This window comes from Staurois parvus, unplaced genomic scaffold, assembly GCF_062004578.1.
Source record: "Staurois parvus isolate SC_StPar_1 unplaced genomic scaffold, SC_StPar_1.0 ptg001026l, whole genome shotgun sequence".
Lineage (NCBI taxonomy): Eukaryota > Metazoa > Chordata > Amphibia > Anura > Ranidae > Staurois > Staurois parvus.
The window spans coordinates 765796-790958 of record NW_028318822.1 but is presented as its reverse complement, the minus strand read 5'-3'; the positions used below and the strand labels follow the sequence as shown (position 1 = coordinate 790958).

At 44.2% G+C, this 25163-nt stretch overlaps 1 protein-coding gene across 1 annotated transcript in view; it reads right to left on the bottom strand.

Annotated features, from left to right (window-relative positions):
• LOC149441097 (NACHT, LRR and PYD domains-containing protein 3-like) overlaps nt 1–25163 on the bottom strand; it is a 66800-nt gene that overhangs the window by 19138 nt on the left and 22499 nt on the right. Inside the window, exons 6-9 of the mRNA XM_089657731.1 lie at nt 19118–20819; nt 7624–7788; nt 6928–7092; nt 3236–3400 (exon numbers count right to left, since the gene is read on the bottom strand). Of these exons, the coding sequence (XP_089513857.1) occupies nt 3236–3400; nt 6928–7092; nt 7624–7788; nt 19118–20819 (2197 nt within the window). The remainder of the gene's footprint in view (nt 1–3235; nt 3401–6927; nt 7093–7623; nt 7789–19117; nt 20820–25163) is intronic.

The following is a 25163-nucleotide window of genomic DNA, read 5'->3' as shown; positions in this document are numbered from 1 at the left end:
ACAGATCAATTCCAGATTGGATAAAAGTCAGGATGTGACCACAACTTGTAAGGATAAAATCCTCTAGCCTCACACCAAGCAAAATAAGATTTCCAAGTTTTTTGGTAATCTTCCATGAAGTTGCCTTCTGAGCCTTCAGTAAGGTAGGAATAGTGGAATCAGAGACTTCCCCGTCTCTCAAGATCCTGTCTACAACAGCCATGCTATTAAAGCCAGCAACTGTAAAGAAGGATTAAAGATCATATCTTGTGACAGAAGGTTGGTTGACTGAAAGACTACTCGGGAAGCAGTGACTTTAAAGCAATCTAGACAACTTCCACGGGAAAGCTCACAAAAGCCTTTTGGATTTGAGATATGACCCTGGAGTTCTTCATGAGTAGATTCCTTGGACAAAAGGTTCTTCTGCATCCTCTTGTAGAGGAACATTCTTATCTTCCTCTACCTCATCCTCCACCTATTCCTTCTCTGTTAACTGGGATAGAGGAGAAGGGGAATGCTTCCATTTGTGACCAAAGCGGTCCATGCTAGCAAGAATTCTGGAAAGCTGCTGCTGTATTACAGCAATTCCTCCCTTGTCACAAAGGAAATGGAGTATGGTACCCCAGAAGTAGCAGATTTACCACATAGGAGGAGGGAATCAAAGCTGCATAGGACAAAATGACCCCCCAAAGAATACATTATAAGTGGGGCTGTGCCCAGGAGGTTCCTCCTTGCGTGAAGAAGGTATTTGGGAACCCTTATCACCTACACTCTGCCATTGGTAAGACATGGCCTGCTGACATGTTTGTAGGGATCCTTGCTGAGAACAGCAGTTCAACTCAGCCAAAAGGGCACTGTGCTATAAGCAACCGGGTTCTGGGTACCTTTTAGGTGCCTAGAGCCTCCCAGACTGGTCCTAAACTCTGCTTGAGCTACAGTTATGTTCAAAATAATAGCAGTGTGTTGAAAAAAAGTGAATAAAGCTGAAAATCCTTCTAATAGCTTTTATTTCCATCCACACAAATGCATTGGGAACACGACACATTCTATTCCAAATCAAAACATGAAGAAAAATACATCAAATTTGTGTTGTTCCTCTAAAAAAATGGAAGAAAAGTGAATATTAGACAGTTCAAAAAAATCGCAGTGTTTGTATTCTTCTTTACAAACTCAAACATTCACTATATAAACTGAAAAATGTTTGAAGATTTTGCTTTCCTTTGAATGACTTCATGAATATTTGGTTGTAGTCGCACTGTTTCTGAGAACTGCTGTACATCTGTGTTGCATGGAGTCACCCAACTTCTGGCCCCTGTGATCAGGTATTCCAGCCCAGGATGATAGGACTACATTCCACAGTTCTTCTCTATTTCTTGGTTTTGCCTCAGAAATGGCATTTTTGATGTCACCCCACAAGTTTTCTATTGGATTAAGATCCGAGGATTGGGCTGGCCACTCCATAACGTCAGTCTTGTTGGTCTGGAACCAAGATGTTGCACATTTACTGGTGTGTTTGGGGTCGTTGTCTTGTTGGAACACCCATTTCAAGGGCATTTCCTCTTCAGCATAAGGCAGCATGACCTCTTCAAGTATTCTGATGTCTTCAAACTGATCCATGATCCCTGGTATGCGATAAATAGGCCCAACACCGTAGTATGAGAAACATCCCCATATCATGATGCTTGCACCACCATGCTTCACTGTCTTCGCAGTGTACTGTGGCTTGAATTCAGTGTTTGGGGGTCGTCTGACAAACTGTCTCCGCCCACTAGACCCAAAAAGAACAATCTTACTTTCATCAGTCCACAAAATGTTGCGCCATTTCTCTTTAGGCCAGTCAATGTGCTCTTTGGCAGATTGTAACCTCTTCAGCACACGTCTTTTTCCCAACAGTGGGACTTTGCGGGGGCTTCTTGCAGATAGCTTGGCTTCACATAGGCGTCTTCTAATTGTAACAGTCCTCACAGGGAACTTTACACCTTCTTTCATCTTCCTGGAGCTGATTGTTGGCTGAGTCCGCACCATTTTGGCTATTCTTCTATCCATTCCAATGGTAGTTTTTCGCTTTCTTCCACGTCTTTCAGGTTTTGGTTGCCATTTTAAAGCATTTGCCATCATTTTAGCTGAGCAGCCGATCATTTTCTGCACTTCTTTATATGTTTTCCCCTCTCCAATCAACTTTTTAATCAAGGTACGCTGTTCTTCTGAACAATGTCTGGAACGACCCATTTTCCTCAGAATTTCAGAGAGAAATGCACTGTAACCAGCATGTACAACATTTGCTGCCTTCCTTCCTTAAATAAGGGCAATAATTACCACCTGTTTTTCAAAGAATGAATGACCTCACTAATAGAACTCCACACTGCTATTATTTTGAACATGCCCCTTTCAATTAGTGATTCAATGACACAGAATCAGCAGCATGCATGTCATGACTGTTGGGTCTGTTGGATTTCTATTACTCTACTAGACCTGCTAGTAAATTATTTGCCATGTAGAAATATCATTTCTACCAAAAACAGTGATTGATCCGGTTAGTGATGTCTGACTGCTATTATTTTGAACATAACTGTATGTAGCACCTGGGACACCCAGAGAAGCTTCACAAAACCCACAAGTGAGGCATAAGTTAAAAAATAAAGAATACTTTGGAGGCCCACACTCATGTCCTGCCCCGGGGAAAATATCATTGGGGGTTACCAACAAGGCTGCTGCCAGGACACCTTCTATTTCATGCCACTGGGAGTCCATTCTTCACTGCGCATGGCGGGCTCTGCCACTAATGGCTTTCAGGGACCTGGCTGCCCAGCAGAGAAACTTTATTTTGACCTATATAGCAAACTATTTATCCACAAGGCAAAATATCTTTGCACAGGGTCCAGTGCTGATCGGAAACTTTACATTCCATTCCCACGTGTCCAGTGTGGGATCTTAGTACCGTTCTTCTTAGCACTGAAAAGCCATAGGTACTAAATCTACAAAAAGCAAGTCTCCTAATTCCAGCTGGAATCATTGAGAAGCTGGCTATTCTTTCATTCAGAGATTGCACAGACATGGCCATCACCTAAACAAAAAAACCCGGAAACCTTGCCTACTGGTGGCATCATAACCTAATTGTAATGGATATGAATATGCTCTGTGTCCCATGATGTAGGATAAAGAAATTATATTTGTTTTCATTATTAGATTTTTTTCAAGGTTGGAATGTTAAACTATCCCAGAATATGATTGTCTCAGTCAGTCCTGTTATACTCACCGTAATTCCTCTATCCGGCTTGTTGTCAGAGCCACCATCAGCTCCCTGAAATGAGGACCCTCCAGCTTGTTCCCAGACAGGTTCAGTGTCCTCAGTGTCGGGTTATTTCTTATTCCAGATGCCAGGTGGGGGCAGGAACTGTCTGTCAGGTGAGTACTATACAATCTGTAGAAGAAGAGAAAAATGTTACTAGAAGAAGATCAATCTCCCCCCCAGCAATGAATGGAACTATTCTCTACATGGATGGAACTCATTGCTCTGTATTGGAATCATTTATATTCCATCACTTTATAAATCTCCAGGAAATTGAATTTTAAAAGACAAATGTTATAATGGAGTAGACCCCCCAATGTTGTCCTCAATGTATAGAGACGGTGATATCTCCAAACACAGGATGAGCACAGAATACCACTGACATGAATCGTATTGTGCTATCATCTCCTTGTGTATGGAGCATGAATGGGATCAGAAGACAGTGTGAGGCTGGAATCAGCATTGCTAGTGATTGGATGGGAGGATTGTTATCTGCTATTCTATTTATCTCTGCTGATAAGAGCTCTGTACTCATTGGAAGCAATGGGGAGACCCGGACACTGAATAGTAGATGTGTAATAATGGGGGGGACCCCCTGAAACTGAAAAGTATAGTAGATGTGTAGTAATGAGGGGACCCGTGACACTGAATAGTAGATGTGTAGTAATTGGGGCGATCCCCTGACACTGAATAGTAGATGTGTAGTAATGGGGGGATCCCTGACAATGAATAGTAGATGTGTAACAATGGGGGATCTCCTGACACTGAAAAGATGTGTAGTAATGGGGAGATCCCCTGACACTGAATAGTAGATGTGTAGTAATGGGGGGATCCCTGACAATGAATAGTGGATGTGTAACAATGGGGGATCTCCTGACACTGAAAAGATGTGTAGTAATGGGGAGATCCCCTGACACTGAATAGTAGATGTGTAGTAATGGGGGGGACCCCCTGAAACTGAAAAGTATAGTAGATGTGTAGTAATGGGGGATTCCTTGACACTGAATAGATGTGCAGTAATGGGGAGATCTCCTGACACTGAATAGTAGATGTATAGTAATGGGGAGACCCCCTGACACTGAATAGTAGATGTGTAGTAATGGGGGGATCCCCTGACACTGAATAGTAGATGTGTAGTAATGGGGGGATCCCCTGACACTGAATAGTAGATGTGTAGTAATGGGGAGACCCCCTGACACTGAATAGTAGATGTGTAGTAATGGGGAGACCCCCTAACACTGAATAGTAGATGTGTAGTAATGGGGGATCCCTGACACTGAATAGTAGATGTGTAGTAATGGGGATCCCTGACACTGAATAGTAGATGTGTAGTAATGGGGATCCCTGACACTGAATAGTAGATGTGTAGTAATGGGGATCCCTGACACTGAATAGTTGATGTGTAGTAATGGGGATCCCTGACACTGAATAGTAGATGTGTAGTAATGGGGGATCTCCTGACAATGAATAGTAGATGTGTAATAATGGGGGATCCCCTGACACTGAATAGTAGATGTGTAATAATGGGGGATCCCCTGACACTGAATAGTAGATATGTAGAAATGGGGGATCCCCTGACACTGAATAGTAGATGTGTAGTAATGGGGGGATCCCCTGACATTGAATAGTAGATGTGTAGTAATGGGGAGACCCCCTGACACTGATTAGTAGATGTGTAGTAATGGGGGATCCCTTACACTGAATAGTAGATGTGTAGTAATGGGGGATCTCCTGACACTGAATAGTAGATGTGTAGTAATGGGGAGACCCCCTGACACTGATTAGTAGATGTGTACTAATGGGGAGACCCCCTGACACTGATTAGTAGATGTGTAGTAATGGGGGATCTCCTGACACTGAATAGTAGATGTGTAGTAATGGGGGATCTCCTGACACTGAATAGTAGATGTGTAGTAATGGGGGATCTCCTGACACTGAATAGTAGATGTGTAGTAATGGGGGATCCCCTGACAATGAATAGTGGATGTGTAGTAATGGGGAGACCCCCTGACACTGAATAGTAGATGTGTAGTAATGGGGATCCCTGACACTGAATAGTAGATGTGTAGTAATGGGGGATCTCCTGACACTGAATAGTAGATGTGTAGTAATGGGGGATCTCCTGACACTGAATAGTAGATGTGTAGTAATGGGGGATCTCCTGACACTGAATAGTAGATGTGTAGTAATGGGGGATCTCCTGACACTGAATAGAAGATGTGTAGTAATGGGGGTTCCCCTGACACTGAATAGTAGATGTGTAGTAATGGGGGTTCCCCTGACACTGAATAGTAGATGTGTAGTAATGAAGAGGTCCCCGTACACTGAATAGTAGATGTGTAGTAATGAAGAGGTCCCCGTACACTGAATAGTAGATGTGTAGTAATGAAGAGGTCCCCTGACACTGAATTGTAGATGTGTAGTAATGGGGGATCCCTGACACTGAATAGTAGATGTGTAGTAATGGAGGATCCCCTGACACTGAATAGTAGATGTGTAGTAATGGAGGATCCCCTGACACTGAATTGTAGATGTGTAGTAATGGGGGATCCCTGACACTGAATAGTAGATGTCTAATAATGGGGAGACCCCCTGACACTGAATAGTAGATGTGTAGTAATGGGGAGACCCCCTGACACTGAATAGTAGATGTATAATAATGTGGGGATCTCCTGACACTGAATAGTAGATGTGTAGTAATGGGGAGACCCCCTGACACTGAATAGTAGATGTATAATAATGTGGGGATCTCCTGACACTGAATAGTAGATGTGTAGTAATGGGGAGACCCCCTGACACTGAATAGTAGATGTGTAGTAATGGGGAGACCCCCTGACACTGAATAGTAGATGTGTAGTAATGGGGAGACCCCCTGACACTGAATAGTAGATGTGTAGTAATGGGGGATCCCTGACACTGAATAGTAGATATGTAGTAATGGGGGATCCCTGACACTGAATAGTAGATGTGTAGTAATGGGGGATCCCCTGACAATGAATAGTGGATGTACAGAAATGGGGGAATCCCCTGACATAAAGCCAGCCAAAGATGGATCGAAATGAGGCTGTTTCAGCAGGAACTGGATGAATTTCAATCCATTTATGGGCAGGCTTGTTGTACCAAAGTCAATCTCTCGATCAGTGATCATTATAATCTGCTGGTAGGGAAGGATCCCTTTGCTCCCTGCCGGTAGAATACAATAGAACTGCATGAGAGATTCTCCATCAACACTCTTTGTGTTCATGGGGGATCAAGCAATGTCCATTCCTTCTACCCGTGGTTGAAGGAAAGAAAATTGCATGTTGTATGGCCTGCCTAAGGCACGGAGGTTTATGCCAAATAAAACAAATGTGTACAGGGCACTGATTACTGATTGCAGTAGGATCGGAGTCCTGTATGTATGATCTCCTATACTCTCTTCTATCATAATAAATATCAGGCTAAATTTAATTTTGACATTTATAAAACTTTGTAAAAAGTCTATTTCATAGCTGATAACAGAGTGTGATAACGTTCTAACATTAGACAGCAGTACGTACTTGGCTACTTAAGAAGTCTAACATTGGATCGATTTTGTTTACAATATTAGAATTTTTTAATAGTTGACATGTTAAACTATCCAAGAATATGATTGTCTCAGTCAGTCCTGTTATACTCACTGTAATTCCTCTATCTGGCTTGTTGTCAGAGCCGCCATCAGATCCCTGAAATGAGGACCCTCCAGCTTGTTCCCAGACAGGTTCAGTGTCCTCAGTGTCGGGTTATTTCTTATTCCAGATGCCAGGTGGGGGCAGGAACTGTCTGTCAGGTGAGTACTATACAATCTGTAGAAGAAGAGAGGAATGTTACCAGAAGAAAATGAACCCCCCCAGGAATGAATGGAACTATCCTCTACATCAGTGGTTCTCAACCTTCCTAAGGCCGTGATCCTTTAATACAGTTCCTCATGTTGTGGTGACCCCCAACCATAAAATTATTTACCCAGTAATTATAATTCATGAAGTGTCGTTTTACCTCCAATACTGCTGCTTTCAACACAGTAGCTGCTTTCAACACAGTAGTTGCTTTTAACACAGTAGCTGCTTTCAACACAGTAGCTGCTCTTTACACATCGGAAATATGTGTTTTCCCGATGGTCTTAGGGGACCCCTGTGAAAGGGTCATTCGACCCCCAAAGGGGTCGCGACCCACAGGTTGAGAACCACTGCTCTACATGAATGGAAATTATTTCTCTTTATTGTAATCATTTATATTCAATCACTTTATAAAACTCCAGGAAATCAGATTTTAGAAACAAAATGTTATAATGGAGTAGGTCCCCCAATATTGTCCTCCATGTGTCCTTTTATACTTACTGTAATTCCTCTATTCGGCTTGTTGTCAGAGCTGCCATCAGATCCCTGAAATTAGTACCCTCCAGATTATTATGTGTCAGGTTCAGTATCCTCAGTGTCTGGTTGTTTCTTATAACAGATGCCAGGTGGGGGCAGGAACTGTCTGTCAGCTGATTTCTATCCAAACTGTAGAAGAGAAGAATGTTAGCAAAAGAGTATAAATCCCCCTCCCCAGGAATGATTGGAACCAGGGGCGGACTGACCATTTGGAAACTCGGGCACTGCCCGAGGGCCCGGGGTCAGTAGGGGCCCCATGAGATGCCCCTGGTACCTTTTTCATAGGCTTTTTTGAGTTTGATCCCCTATTGCCCGGGGGCCCCATGAGTTGTCAGTCCGCCCCTGAATGGAACTATTCTCTACATGGATGGAACCCATTGCTCTGTATTGGAATCATTTATATTCGATCACTTTATAAATCTCCAGGAAATAGAATTTTCTAAGACAAATGTTATAATGGAGTAGACCCCCCAGTATTGTCCTCCATGTGTAGAGACAGTGATATATCCAAACACAGGATGAGCACAGAATTATATAAACAAGACTCAAATTGGTTTCTCAAACCCCCAAAGTATTCTATAAAGAGGCAAAAGATGTCATGATGGACATACAGTATACCAGTGCCCAATGAAAAAGAAAGAAGCCCACAAGTTTAGGTTCTGTGCTGCTGGTGATGTGGATCAGGAAAATGATCCCTGGTTCACATTACTTTTTGAACCTCTCAAACATTTACAGACTACACAGTCCTGCTGGATCTGCCTTTTTTCTCCACCACAAAGCCATAAACTCAAAAATATACTGGAAATCAATCCTAAGACACCTTATATATTCAACCACCAGCCTACTCCAGTAAATGTGCAAATACCGAACGCAATGAAGTTCCAGAGGATACGTAGATAACCACAGTATGGGCAGCTCCAACAACTCATCTGACCAGCAATGAGACATGAGCACAAAACATCAAATAAAAGAGCGCTCCCAACCCTGTGGAAGTCAATAGAGTCACAAGCCCAGGAATAGTAATAATCAAAATTCACTTTAATGTCATGATAGATGGGAGTGCCCAGATTGATACATCACCAAGCCAGTGGAGAGGAGAAACACATACTCCCAAAAGCTGAAGGATGACGCATGATCCTGGACCCAACAGTAGGTAGCTCAGCCTAGGAGCCTCAGTACAGTGTGAAGGGTGTGTAGATGGCAGCCACCGGGATCACTAAGATGGCACGTCCGCATCACATGTCCCAGATCTGGATGTCATACACTTGGCGAGAGACCGCCTGAACAAGGGCTGGTGAGGGCAAACTGAAAGCCTAGGGGAGCACTCTAACCATGTCAAACCAAAGGAGAGAAGCCGGTCATCATGATAACATGTTTCAGGGACTTGTCCCTTCTTCAGATCATTTCAATGGTCAATGTCATGTCAATCACAGGGTCCCAGCCGCCGATTTTTGGTCGGGACTCTGATCATTGGCAAAGCGGAAAGGGGAGAGATCTGTGTGTAAACAACACAGGTCTCTCTCCCGTCAGCAAGGACATGCTGCTTTCTATCTCTCTGCACAGCAGAGATCGCCATATCGCAAAAATGGGCCTGGTCAGGAAGGGGGGTAACTCTTCCGGAGCTGAAGTGGTTATAAAAGATTTTGAGGAGGAATGTAATGTCTCCTGCAATAGATTTAAAGCAAAGGGGTATCCAGATAAGGTCCCTAAATGGGCATAATACAGGTGAAACTCGAAAAATTAGAATATCGTGCAAAAGTTCATTTATTTCAGTGCAGCAACTTAAAAGGTGAAACTAATATATGAGATAGACTCATTACATGCAAAGCAAGAGAGTTCAAGCCGTGATTTGTCATCATTGTGATGATTATGGCTTACAGCTCATGAAAACCCCAAATCCACAATCTCAGAAAATGAGAATATTGTGAAAAGGTGCAATATTCTCGGCTCAAAGTGTCCCACTCTAATCAGATAATTAAGCCATAACACCTGCAAAGGGTTCCTGAGCCTTTAAATGGTCTCTCAGTCTGGTTCAGTAGGAATCACAATCATGAGAAAGACTGTTGACCTGACAGTTGTGCAGAAAACCATCATTGACACCCTCCATAAGGAGGGAAAGCCTCAAAAGGGAATTGCAAAAGAAGTTGGATGTTCCCAAAGTGCTGTATCAAAGCACATTAATAGAAAGTTATGTGGAAGGGAAACGTGTTGAAGAAAAAGGTGCACAAGCAGCAGGGATGACCGCAGCCTGGAGAGGATTGTCAGGAAAAGGCCATTCAAAAGTGTTGGTGACTTTCACAAGGCGTGGACTGAGGCTGGAGTCAGTGCATCAAGAACCACCACACACAGACGTATCCTGGACTTGGGCTTCAAATGTCGTATTCCTCTTGTCAAGCCGCTCCTGAACAACAAACAACGTCAGAAGCGTCTTACCTGGGCTAAAGAAAAACAGACCTGGTCTGTTGCTCAGTGGTCCAAAGTCCTCTTTTCTGATGAGAGCAAGTTTTGCATCTCATTTGGAAACCGAGGATCCCGAGTATGGAGGAAGAATGGAGAGGCTCAAGGACCCCGAGTATGGAGGAAGAATGGAGTGGTCCAAGGACCCCGAGTATGGAGGAAGAATGGAGACGCCCAAGGACCCCGAGTATGGAGGAAGAATGGAGAGGCACAAGGACCCCGAGTATGGAGGAAGAATGGAGAGGCCCAAGGACCCCGAGTATGGAGGAAGAATGGAGAGGCACACACTGCAAGATGCTTGAAGTCCAGTGTGAAGTTTCTTCATGCTTCCTTCCGCAGACGAGCTTTATGGGGATGCTGACTTCATTTTCCAGCAGGACTTGGCACCTGCCCACACTGCCAAAAGCACCAAAACCTGGTTCAATGACCGTGGGATTACTATGCTTGATTGACCAGCAAACTCGCCTGACCTGAACCCCATAGAGAATCTATGGGGCATTGCCAAGAGAAAGATGAGAGACATGAGACCGAACAATGCAGAAGAGCTGAAGGCCGCTATTGAAGCATCCTGGTCTTCCATAACACCTCAGCAGTGCCACAGGCTGATAGCTTCCATGCCACGCCGCACTGAGGCAGTAATTGCTGCAAAAGGGGCCCAAACCAAGTACTGAGTACATATGCAGCTTCTACTTTTCAGAAGTCCGATATTGTTCTATGTACAATCCTTGTTTTATTGATTGCATGGAATATTCTCATTTTCTGAGATTGTGGATTTGGGGTTTTCATGAGCTGTACGCCATAATCATCACAATGATGACAAATCACGGCTTGAACTATCTTGCTTTGCATGTAATGAGTCTATCTCATATATTAGTTTCACCTTTTAAGTTGCTGCACTGAAATAAATGAACTTTTGCACAATATTCTAATTTTTCGAGTTTCACCTGTATAGGGCAAAAAACAAGAAATGAGATCACCTACTCGTAGCAAATGTGGATAGGGATCAGAAGGATCTAATATGAATTATTGATGACCGGAGTGGACTGACAACTCATGGGGCTCCCGGGCAATAGGGGATCATGGGGCCCCTGTGTCCTCGCCCATACTCAAACCACACCCAAAAAAGCCTATGAAAGGTACCAGGGGCATCTCATGGGGCCCCCTACTGACCCTGGTCCCAAGTACCCGAATGGTCAGTCCACCCCTGTTGATGACTATTTAGCTCAGTCTTACAAGACATATGCCATCTTCCGGAAATACTGGCCATGCCTATTACAAGACAAAACATTTGAATAAACACCTGGCAGATAGTCCAATTATTACATATAGGAGAGAGAGGAATTCAAGTGGTGGACTGGTACATAGCCATTTGAACAAGATTTTGAGTAAAAAGAGAAGTGACCGTGACAGAAACTGGCTGCCCAGCCCACCGACAGGATGACATAGATGTGGTCACTGCAAAGCATGCAAATACATACCGACAGTCCAGGACTTTGAAAGCCCCAAGAATAAGGAGAAAATAAAAAAATCAAACCTTTCCTGAATTGCAGTTCATCAGTATTGGTGTATGTGGCCAAGTGCCCATACAATCGACCAGGGGCGGATTGACAACTCATGGGGCCCCTGTGTCCTTGCCCAAACTCAAAAAAGCCTATGAAAAAGGTACCAGGGGCATCTCATGGGGCCCCCTACTGACCCCGGGCCCTTGGGCAGTGCCCGAGGTTCCAAATGGTCAGTCCGCCCCTGCAATCAACTATATGTTGGCAAGACTATAAGGCCATTGAGAAAGAGTCTTGGAACATATTGGTGGTAGAGCCCATACAAAGAATAAACCAATAGCATGTCATACATGGGAAAGGCATGCAGGAAAAACATATGATCTGAAATTCTGGGGACTTGAGCATAAAAAATTGGGACCCAGAAAAAGAGCATACATGGAAAGTTGTTAAAAAGGGAGGCTGAGTGGATTTTTCAGTTGGGGACAATGGGATTGATTTTATAAAGAACAGACTGCAGACTTTTGCAAATGTAGTTGCTCCAGACTGTACATGACCCCCATCTCCCCTGACCCCCATCATCCAGTCATGGGCAGCATGTAGCTAAATGGTTAGCACTTCCGCCTGGCAGTACTAGGATCACTGGTTCAAATCCCAACCATGGCACCACCTGCCTGGAGTTTCTATGTTCTCCCTGTGCCTGCGTGGCTTTCCTCCAGGTACTCCTGTTTCCTCCCACACTCCAAAGACATGCTGGGAGGTGAATTGGCTCCTGTCTAAATTGTCCCTAGTATGTGTATGTATGAATGTGTGTTAGGGACCTTATATTGTACACCCCTTGAGGGCTAGGGACTGATGTGAATGTCCTCAGTCCCCCCATTAATGTCCTGCCCCCCTCTTACAGCACCAAGTTGCTGTCCTCAGTTTCCCCCCCACAACACCCCATCACTGTCCTCAGTTTCCCCCCCATCACTGTCCTCAGTTTCCCCCCCACAACACCCTATGACTGTCCTTAGCTCCCCCCACTAGTATGTGTATGTATGAATGTGAGTTAGGGACCTTAGATTGTACACCCCTTGAGGGTTAGGGACTGATGTGAATGTACAATATATATGTAAAGTGCTGTGTAAATTGACAGCTCTATATAAGTACCTGAAATAAATACAAATAAAATGTGCACGTAAAAAAATAGGCTATCCTGAAGAAGCCACGTGTTCGGGGCGTAACGCGTAGAGCGCAGTGACGTCATTTCCGGGTGGAGCTTGGTGACGCAGTTCCGGTGACGGACTTTGGTTTTTCGCCATCTTGAGTCCCCTTGTACACCCATAACATATGGGAAATCGTGGGCTGTACACTTGGACCATGTGAGTTTTTTCTTTGGCATTTCTCTAAATTAAACATATTGGTCATACTACACTATGGAAGTATTCTTTTTGCTTACTCCTCTATGCCCCTGGTACTATATTGCTGAGTCTCTCTATGCCCAACACATTTGGAGTGGATATCGGAAGGATAGATAAGGTGTTGTCAAAAACATCTATATTATCGGAAGTGAATTGGGGTGGAATATTGGATTACATGATTTGTGGCCCTTAGGGGTCGAATAAAGGAGGTGAGGAGGCACTCTAGCCACTGGAGGATATCTGCACGAGAGTGTCACTCCTTGTTTTTGAGCACAAGATTTTGAAGTGGAAAAGCATTTATTCAGCTTCACATTATAAGAGTGATAGCACGATTGTTGCACTTTAGTGTGGACTTATTTTATATATATATTTTTTTCACTTGTCACTTTAGGTAGTGATTGTTCACTTTTGTATGTATTCACATCTTTTATATATTTAATATACATGATTAAGTGTGGTTTTTGTGTGTGTATATATATATATATACAGTGGGGATCGAAGGTTTGGGCACCCCAGCTAAAAATTTGTATTATTGTGCATAAAGAAGCCAAGGAAAGATGGAAAAATCTCCAAAAGGCATCAAATTACAGATTAGACATTCTTATAATATGTCAACAAAAGTTAGATTTTATTTCCATCATTTACACTTTCAAAATAACAGAAAACAAAAAAATGGCGTTTGCAAAAGTTTGGGCACCCTGCAGAATTTATAGCATGCACTGCCCCCTTTGAAAAGCTGAGACCTGCCAGTGTCATGGATTGTTCTAAATCATCGTCTGGGAAGACCAGGTTATGTCAATCTCAAAGGTTTTAAATGCCCAGACTCATCTGACCTTGCCCCAACAATCAGCACCATGGATTCTTCTAAGCAGTTGTCTAGAAAACTGAAACTGAAAATAGTTGACGCTCACAAAGCTGGAGAAGGCTATAAGAAGATAGCAAAGCGTTTTCAGATGCCAATATCCTCTGTTCGGAATGTAATTAAGAAATGGCAGTCATCAGGAACAGTGGAAGTTAAAGCAAGATCTGGAAGACCAAGAAAAATATCAGACAGAACAGCTCACAGGATTGTGAGAAAAACAATTCAAAACCCACGTTTGACTGCACGATCCCTCCAGAAAGATCTGGCAGACACTGGACTTGTGGTACACTGTTCCACAATAAAGAGATACTTGTACAAATATGGTCTTCATGGAAGAGTCATCAGAAGAAAACCTCTTCTACGTCCTCACCACAAAAATCATCGTTTGAACTTTGCAAATGAACATATAGACAAGCCTGATGCATTTTGGAAACAAGTTCTGTGGACCGATGAGGTTAAAATTGAACTTTTTGGCCGGAATGAGCAAAGGTACGTTTGGAGAAGAAGGGGCACAGAATTTAATGAAAAGAACCTCTGTCCAACTGTTAAGCATGGGGTTGGATCAATCATGCTTTGGGGTTGTGTTGCAGCCAGTGGCACAGGGAACATCTCACGAGTAGAAGGAAAAATGGATTCAATAAAATTCAGCAAATTTTGGATGGTAACTTGATGCCATCTGTGAAAAAGCTGAAGTTAAAGAGAGGATGGCTTCTACAAATGGATAATGATCCTAAACACACCTCGAAATCCACGGGGGATTACATCAAGAGGCGTAAACTGAAGGTTTTGCCATGGCCTTCACAATCTCCTGACCTCAACATAATTGAAAATCTATGGATAGACCTTAAAAGAGCAGTGCGTGACAGACAGCCCAGAAATCTCAAAGAACTGGAAGACTTTTGTAAGGAAGAATGGGCAAAGATACCTCAAACAAGAATTGAAAGACTCTTGGCTGGCTACAAAAAGCGTTTACAAGCTGTGATACTTGCCAAAGGGGGCAGTACAAGATAATAACTCTGGAGGGTGCCCAAACTTTTGCAGCCGCCATTTTTTTGTTTTCTGTTATTTTGAAAGTGTAAATGATGGAAATAAAATCTAACTTTTGTTGACATATTATAAGAATGTCTAATCTGTAATTTGATGCCTTTTGGAGATTTTTCCATCTTTCCTTGGCTTCTTTATACACATTAATACAAATTTGTAGCTGGGGTGCCCAAACTTTCGATCCCCACTGTATATATATATATTTAGTTTTCTGGGCACTTGTCACTTTTTATACACTTAGTGTGTGTATATTTAGTACCAGTTTTAGCCACTGGGTGGCAGACTGGTCATTTGTTTTACACATTGATTTGAAGCACCAATCACCTTCACTTTATAAATATTTATGTATTGGAATTTTTTTATACATTTTTATTAATTCTTGTTTGCACATTTATTTGGAGCACTAGTCACTTTATTATATATATATATATTATTTATTATGTATTTATTTTTATTTGTTTATTTAGTTTAATTAGTTTGTTACCCTCATGGCTGAGCGCTTCATCCACTATTAGATATTGCTACTGTAGTTGCAGGGGGTTCATTTTGATCTATAGCTATACCGCTATATACATATATACATGAATATTGTGTTTATTGATGTGATCGTGCCAATTCTAGAAGGTTTGTGTATTCAGTGCATTTACAGTTGTGGCCAAAATTATTCAACCCCCAATGCTGTAAAGGGGTTTAGGGACTATAGTGTACATTTGGAATTGTATTCAGAATCAAATCCTACAAGGACGTTGTAACTACCCAAATGCAACTAAAATGACATCAATTGTTTATGTAATACAGTAGTAAATGGTTCTTATGTGGTTTCTTCATTGCCACAATTATTCAACCCCTTAAAGACTACCACTCTGAAGAACAGAGGTTCATACAGGTGCTTTCCATCAGGTATTGAAAACACCTGTGGATGTCACCGAGCAGCAATCAAGCATAATAAGCACCAATTAGGCAGCTTTAAAATGACTGTGATACTCAGCTCCTTCTAGACATTTACTGGTGTGGTTACAAACATGGTGAAGGCAAGAGAATGGTCCAGGAAGACAAGAGAAGAGGTGATTTCTCTTCACAGGAAGGGCAATGGCTATAAGAAGATTGCAAAGATGTTAAACATACCAAGAGACACCTTAGGAAGCATCATTCGCAAATTCAAGGCAAAGGGCACTGTTGAAACGCTACCTGGTCGTGGCAGAAAGAAGATGCTGACTTCGACTGCTGTGCGCTACCTGAAGCGTAGAGTGGAGAGAAGTCCCCGTGTGACTGCTGAGGAACTGAGAAAAGATTTGTCAGATGTGGGTACAGAAGTTTCAGCCCAGACAATAAGACGCACACTGCGTAATGAAGGCCTCCGTGCCAGAACTCCCAGGCGTACCCCCTTGCTGTCTCCAAAGAATAAGAAGAGTCGACTGCAGTATGCCAAAAGCCATGTGGACAAACCACAAAAGTTGTGGGATAGTGTTCTGTGGACTGATGAAACAAAATTAGAACTGTTTGGGCCCATGGATCAACGCTATGTTTGGAGGAGGAAGAACAAGGCCTATGATGAAAAGAACACCTTGCCTACTGTGAAGCATGGTGGAGGGTCAATCATGCTTTGGGGCTGTTTTGCTTCTGCAGGTACAGGGAAGCTTCAGCGTGTGCAAGGTACCATGAATTCTCTTCAGTACCAGGAGATATTGGATGGAAACGTGATGCAGTCCGTCACACACCTGAGGCTTGGGAGACGTTGGACCTTTCAACAGGACAATGATCCCAAGCATACCTCCAAGTCCACTAGAGCATGGTTGCAGAGGAAAGGCTGGAACATTTTGGAGTGGCCATCGCAGTCACCAGACTTAAATCCGATTGAGAACCTCTGGTGGGACTTAAAGAAAGCAGTTGCAGTGCGCAAGCCTAAGAATGTGACTGAACTGGAGGCCTTTGCCCATGAAGAATGGGCGAAGATACCCGTAGATCGCTGCAAGACACTTGTGTCAAGCTATGCTTCACGTTTAAAAGCTGTTATAACTGTAAAAGGATGCTGTACTAAGTACTAAGATTGAATGTCACTTGGGGGTTGAATAAAACTGATAATGCTGTGAGCACAGAAAAGACATTTGTGGTTATTTCATTATAACTGTTATGTTATATTTGTCTGACCTACAAGTGCCTCTTTAATGTAAATGTAAGCAAGATGACTGAATGATCAAAAGCAATGTCAAACTGGCCAAAACACTCAATTTCAGTGGGGGTTGAATAATTTTGGCCACAACTGTAACTGCTATTTTCCAAGTTAATTTGCAGTCTATTTGCAGAGTTTTACCATTCTTATTAAACCTGTTATAAAACTTCCCACAATGTGTACTGGTGTGCTGTGAATCCAATATATATATGGTTCATCACTGAAGTAAGGACAGAAGTGCCCCGTTAATTCCAGTTCCTTCAGGGGTGAGTGCTACAAATACATACAGTCAGGTCCATAAATATTGGGACATTGACACAATTCTAACATTTTTGGCTCTATACACCACAATGGATTTGAAATGAAACGAACAAGATGTGCTTTAACTGCAGACTGTCAGCTTTAATTTGAGGGTATTTACATCCATATCAGGTGAACGGTGTAGGAATTACAACAGTTTGCATATGTGCCTCCCACTTGTTAAGGGACCAAAAGTAATGGGACAGAATAATAATCATAAATCAAACTTTCACTTTTTAATACTTGGTTGCAAATCCTTTGCAGTCAATTACAGCCTGAAGTGTGGAACGCATAGACATCACCAGACGCTGGGTTTCATCCCTGGTGATGCTCTGCCAGGCCTCTACTGCAACTGTCTTCAGTTCCTGCTTGTTCTTGGGGCATTTTCCCTTCAGTTTTGTCTTCAGCAAGTGAAATGCTCAATCAGATTCAGGTCAGGTGATTGACTTGTCCATTGCATAACATTCCACTTCTTTCCCTTAAAAACTCTTTGGTTGCTTTTGCAGTATGCTTTGGGTCATTGTCCATCTGCACTGTGAAGCGTCCAATGAGTTGTGAAGCATTTGGCTGAATATGAGCAGATAATATTCCCGAAACACTTCAGAATTCATCCTGCTGCTTTTGTCAGCAGTCACATCATCAATAAATACAAGAGAACCAGTTCCATTGGCAGCCATACATGCCCACGCCATGACACTACCACCACCATGATCACTGATGAGGTGGTATGCTTAGGATCATGAGCAGTTCCTTTCCTTCTCCATACTCTTCTCTTCCCATCACTCTGGTACAAGTTGATGTTGGTCTCATCTGTCCATAGGATGTTGTTCCAGAACTGTGAAGGCTTTTTTACATGTTGTTTGGCAAACTCTAATCTGGCCTTCCTGGTTTTGAGGCTCACCAATGGTTTCCATCTTGTGATGAACCCTCTGTATTCACTCTGGTGAAGTCTTCTCCTGATTGTTGACTTTGACACACATACACCTACCTCCTGGAGAGTGTTCTTGATCTGGCCAACTGTTGTGAAGGGTGTTTTCTTCACCAGTGAAAGAATTCTTCGCTCATCCACCACAGTTGTTTTCCGTGGTCTTCCGGGTCTTTTGGTGTTGCTGAGCTCACCGGTGCGTTCCTTCTTTTTAAGAATGTTCCAAACAGTTGTTTTGGCCACGCCTAATGTTTTTGCTATCTCTCTGATGGGTTTGTTTTGTTTTTTCAGCCTAATGATGGCTTCACTGATAGTGACAGCTCTTTGGATCTCATCTTGAGAGTTGACAGCAACAGATTCCAAATGCAAATAGCACACTTGAAATGAACTCTGGACCTTTTATCTGCTCATTGTAATTGGGATAATGAGGGAATAACACACACCTGGACATGGAACAGCTGAGAAGCCAATTGTCCCATTACTTTTGGTCCCTTAACAAGTGGGAGGCACATCTGCAAACTGTTGTAATTCCTACACCGTTCACCTGATTTGGATGTAAATACCCTCAAATTAAAGCTGACAGTCTGCAGTTAAAGCACATCTTGTTTGTTTCATTTCAAATCCATTGTGGTGATGTATAGAGCCAAAAATGTTAGAATTGTGTTGATGTCCCAACATTTATGGACCTGAGTGTATAAAGTCCACATATTGAAAACCCCAACAATTAGTATACTTTTTGGGGAAATTTCAGGTCATTCCAAATTAACACAGACGTGATTAATATTATTAGTCAAACTTTACCTCAAACTCTTGATGTTGTGTAGAGCTGGTATGAGTTTCCTCAATTCTTGAATATTACAGGAACTTAGATTTACTTCTATCTCTCTGCAGGATTGAAGGAAAAAAGACAGCACAGAGCAGTCCAGAGGGCTGAGGGGGACATCAGAAAAGTCAACTCTTTTTAATCCAACACATTGTGACACCAGAGCCTTATTCCTGCTCTCATGGAGATAGTAGAATACATTAAGAAGATTTCTGCTGTCTCTTATGGATGTGTCCGATCTTTGTTTTGTAATTTTCTCCAAGATCCAGGTGATGACATGTCTGGCAGCCTGAGTAGACAATTCTCCCACATGAGACTTTAACATGGATCTAGTAGAAGAGTCTGAGAGACCGCAGAGGAAACGGAAGAAAATTTCAGCACGGCCATCTTCATAAAATTCAGCCTCATCAAGTGTTTCCTGTAATCTGTCACGATTATAGTCAATAAAATGGACTAAAGCAGCAAAGAACTCCTGAAGAGTGAGATGTAAGAAGGTGTAATCCACATCAGGAGGCTGACCAGTTTCCATCAGGAAAGATGAAAAAAGATGTTTATCATTTCTCAAACTGAATGACTCCAGATGACGCTCATCAAATACCACTATGTGATTCATGACTCCATGTTCTGCCATCCACCCCATAGATGTCAGCAGTTCCCGGGTAGTGTAACCGCCATCTATATTCTGGCTGTGATTGGCCAGAATGTTGGAGACAAAAGTCACAAAGAGTTGCGTCACTGTTTTGGGTAATGATGTCATCAGCTGATCGGTGATTGTTGGTTGGGCTCTGAAGCACATTGATAACACTGTACAGATGATCCAGCAGTATGCTGGGATATAACAGAAAGTGTACAGCGTGTCATTCTCCTGCACATAATGAAAAGCCTTCTCTGACCATTCCTCATTTTCAAAGAAATTATTAAAGAAGATCCGTCTGTCTTCATGGAGAAATCCCATGATCTCAGCTATTCTCTGGAACACACCGGTATCAACCAATGCCAGTCTGGTTGGGCGGCTGGTCATCAGTACAGAGCAACCCTTAAGAAGACTCTGCCTCACCAAGCTGACCACAATCTCACCAAAGTGTATTCTCTGCTTTGGATTGGACAGTTTACTTGATCTGAAATCAATTTGGTGAACACTTTCATCCAAGCCATCAAATATAAACAGAAGTCTCTCTGGATCATGTAAAATATCTCCAATCTGACTCTTCAGATGTGGATATTGTTGAAGAATCATCTCCTCCAAGCTCACCTCTCCCAGTCTATTAAGGTCCCGGATTCTGAAGAAGAAGAGAAAGGCAAATCTCTGGTAGTGTTTTCCGGTCACCCAGTCATAGACAAACTTCTGCATCAGTGTGGTCTTCCCTATTCCTGGCACTCCACTCACCATTACTGCACGTGGTACACATTGGGACTGGTGGTCCCATCGAAACAGCCTGTTGGGGGAAATGTGTTCCAGTGTAGTTTGTGTTTCCTTCAAGCATTCCTCATGTTTTACCCCGGTCTGTATTATCTCATTCTGGGGACGTTGCCGGAACTGATCAGTGGAGACTACAATCAGCTTCACATAACGCTCATTGATGAGGAATCTTTGTGGTTCCAGGGTAGTTCCTGGGGGTCTATGCTCCACTAGAGTCTCAGTCTTCTCCATCAGATGATGTTTGTGCTTTTTCTGAATATCTGGGGATATAATGGAAATATTTTATGACTCAGGTTAAGTCAGAAATTGCCAATGTTATATTTAGCTCAAGCAAAACTTTGTGACATATTCTGTACATAGATATTTGGGAATGTACTACAAATACATATAATTTTAACTAATTGAAAAACGTAGTATACAATTGCGATGCTTTGCATTGCACTTGGTGATGGAAGGCTTGAGTGCAGATGATCGGCTATGGAAACCCATTCCATGAAGTTCTCTTCTCTGGAGGGCTGGCCAAATACTTTTGGCAATATAGTGTATGTAAACAGCGATCAAACCACACATGTGAGGTATAGCTGTGAACATAGTGAGAACAATAATTTTAGTATCAGACCTCCTCTCTGGAAAAGAACTGTTGGTTGCTGCAGGAAAAGTACATATATACAGTGGGGATCGAAAGTTTGGGCACCCCAGCTAAAAATTTGTACTAATGTGCATAAAGAAGCCAAGGAAAGATGGAAAAATCTCCAAAAGACATCAAATTACAGATTCTACATTCTTATAATATGTCAACAAAAGTTTGATTTTATTTCCATCATTTACACTTTCAAAATAACAGAAAACAAAAAAAATGGCGTCTGCAAAAGTTTGGGCACCCTGCAGAATTTATAGCATGCATTGCCCCCTTTGCCAAGCTGAGACCTGCCAGTGTCATGGATTGTTCTCAATCATCGTCTGGGAAGACCAGGTGATGTCAATCTCAAAGGTTTTAAATGCCCAGACTCATCTGACCTTGCCCCAACAATCAGCACCATGGGTTCTTCTAAGCAGTTGTCCAGAAAACTGAAACTGAAAATAGTTGACGCTCACAAAGCTGGAGAAGGCTATAAGAAGATAGCAAAGCGTTTTCAGATGTCAATATCCTCTGTTCGGAATGTAATTAAGAAATGGCAGTCATCAGGAACAGTGGAAGTTAAAGCAAGATCTGGAAGACCAAGAAAAATATCAGACAGAACAGCTCACAGGATTGTGAGAAAAACAATTCAAAACCCACGTTTGACTGCACGATCCCTCCAGAAAGATCTGGCAGACACTGGAGTTGTGGTACACTATTCCACTATAAAGAGATACTTGTACAAATACGGTCTTCATGGAAGAGTCATCAGAAGGAAACCTCTTCTACGTCCTCACCACAAAAATCATCGTTTGAACTTTGTAAATGAACATATAGACAAGCCTGATGCATTTTGGAAACAAGTTCTGTGGACCGATGAGGTTAAAATTGAACTTTTTGGCCGGAATGAGCAAAGGTATGTTTGGAGAAGAAGGGGCACAGAATTTAATGAAGAGAACCTCTGTCCACCTGTTAAGCATGGTGTCAGGAATGGACTTGCCAATAGTGGTGGGACTCACCTGCCTTGTGGGCTGCAGTACCAGGGCTGGCCAGCGGGTGCACTCAGCAATCAGAGACTCACCCCTGCAGTCAGCCAAAACACCTGAAGCTGATTGCAGGGGTTGTATTTAAGGAATGGCCAGACTCACAGTCAGGGCCTTGGTGTGTGGTTTTCCATGGGCCCCTGTATCTGGTAACCTGCATTCCTGTTCCTGTTCCTGCCTGACTTATTGCTGACCCTGCCTGATCCTGACCTCTGCTGACTTCTCCTGTTTGATCCCTGGCTTGTGACCCTGACCATTCTCTCCGCCTGCTCCTCCTGTACCTACCTGCCCGATAGTTATCGACCCGGCCTGCCTGACTACGTTGTGCTCTATATGTGTATGTACCTGTGTATCTATATCAGTTTAGGTTTGGGTTTGTTTCACCTTGTTGTATGTATTTGTGTTAGCTTGGGGTCTGGTGCACTGCGTTTATATTTGTATTGTTAGTCTCAATAAATTATATCATTTACTATATCTGAAGCCTGCGTTTCCCTGCGTCAGTACACACACCTCTGGTCACACCCGCATCCCTGACATTACACCAAGGCCAATCCTGACCAGAAGTGGCTGCACAGGGAAGCCATCTTGGCTTATTGTTGCTGGGAAGGATGGATCTTGATGAGGTTGTGTATTTATCTCTGCTAGTGTTTGATGACAAAGACTATGCTTATCAGACTCTTAAGGAGTATCCCCGGGATCAACTGCTAGAGCGTATAAGGATCGCTCATTGTCTAGTAGATCAGGGCACAGAGTTTTCTGAGGTGCAGCCATTGATCCAGGTTTGTGCTGAGTTGGCTCGGTCCTGTACCCCTGAAAGCAGGAATTAATTTTTTCCCCCATTTAGTGTGGATCAAGTAGAATCACTGGTATGGTTGTTGGAGGATGATCCAGATTGTTTCCATGAGCACTATGCAGCTTGTCCATCACATGTGCTTATGGATTGCATAAACGCAGTGCAGTCTTTGATCAGACAGGCTATGTGTAAGCTGAGTTTTGTTAAACCAGTACTGCAGACATGGACAGATTTGTTACACCCAGCCTCAGTCAGCTTGCAACATCATTCCTCTGCTCAAGGCACTCTTCCTGCATCCCCGACACCACCCCAGTGACAGCCCAGTATACTCTGCTAACTACCACATACCAGTCCCCTGCTCCCACTCGCTGCACCTAGTCCTCTGTAGCAACTGCTCCCTCTCCTGTTCCATCCTCCAGCTCTTCTCTGTCTTCCGCTGCTCCATTTGTTTACAGACCTGCGTTTACTTACAGTGCTCCAGTAACTAAAACCAGAAAAAAGCAAAAATTCTTTCCAACCAATACCATCCTGCCAGTATCCAAACCGGTCAGCCTCCCATCTGAGAACCTGCCTTCCGTGGTTCAGCCAGGTGCCTCGGCGCCCACAATTCAGCCTGATGTCTCTACCCAGCCTGATGTCTTTACCCAGCATGATGTCTCTACCCAGTCTGGTGAACTGATCCAGCCTGATGATCCTATTATGCCAGGTGTCTTGGTGCCCGCAGTCTTGCCAGATGACTCGATGCCCGCTCTTCCACCAGATGACTCGATGCCCGCTGTTCCACCAGATGACGGTGCCCACTGTCGGGCCGGTTGACTCAGAGCCCGCTGTTGTGCCTGGTGACTCGGTGCCCGCAGTCTTGCCAGATGACTCGGTGCCCGCGGTCTTGCCAGATGACTTGGTGCCCGCAGTCTTGCCAGACGATCCAATGCCTGATGACCCAGTGCCCGCTGTCATGCCTGGTGACCCGATGCCCACTGTCGTGCCAGTTGACTCAGAACCAGCTGTCATGCCTGGTGACTTGGTGCCCACTGCCTTGCCAGATGATTCGGTGCCCGCGGTCGAGCAAGACGATCCAATGTCTGATGACCCGGTGCCTGCCGCCCTGCCTGGGGGCCCGGTGCCTGCTGCACCGCCTGGGGGCCCACCGCTCCGCCTGGAGGCCTGGTGCCCGCCACTCCGCCTGGGGGCCCGGTGCCTGCCGCCCTGCCTGGGGGCCCGGTGCCTGCCGCTCTGCCTGGGGGCCCGGTGCTTGCCGCCCTGCCTGGTTGCCCAGTGCCTGACGCCCTGCCTGGGGACCCGGTGCCCGCCGCTCCGCCTGGGGGCTCTGTGCCCGCCGCTCTGCCTGCTGCCCTGCCTGGTGGCCCGGGGCCTGCTGCTCCGCCTGGTGGCCCGGTGCCTGCTGCTCCGCCTGGTGATCCGATGTCCAGCCTGAAGTGCCTCCGTCCGGTACCCAGCCTGAAGTGCCTCCGTCCGGTGCCCAGCCTGAAGTGCCTCCGTCCGGTACCCAGCCTGAAGTGCCTCCGTCCGGTGCCCAGCCCGACGTGCCTCCGTCCGGTGCCCAGCCCGACGTGCCTCCGTCCGGTGCCCAGCCCGACGTGACTCCGTCCGGTGCCCAGCCTGATGTGCCAGTCTTTGATATCCCGCCAGTCACCGGACCTGGGCGGTGGAACATTTTGCCCAGCTAGGACCATTTGGAGCGTCCTGAGGCCGCTCCTTGAGGGGGGGTACTGTCAGGAATGGACTTGCCAATAGTGGTGGGACTCACCTGCCTTGTGGGCTGCAGTACCAGGGCTGGCCAGCGGGTGCTCTCAGCAATCAGAGACTCACCGCTGCAGTCAGCCAAAACACCTGAAGCTGATTGCAGGGGTTGTATTTAAGGAATGGCCAGACTCACAGTCAGGGCCTTGGTGTGTGTTTTTCCATGGGCCCCTGTATCTTGTAACCTGCATTCCTGTTCCTGTTTCTGCCTGACTTGTTGCCGACCCTGCCTGATCCTGACCTCTGCTGACTTCTCCTGTTTGATCCCTGGCTTGTGACCCTGACCATTCTCTCCGCCTGCTCCTCCTGTACCTACCTGCCCGATAGTTATCGACCCGGCCTGCCTGACTACGTTGTGCTCTATATGTGTATGTACCTGTGTATCTAT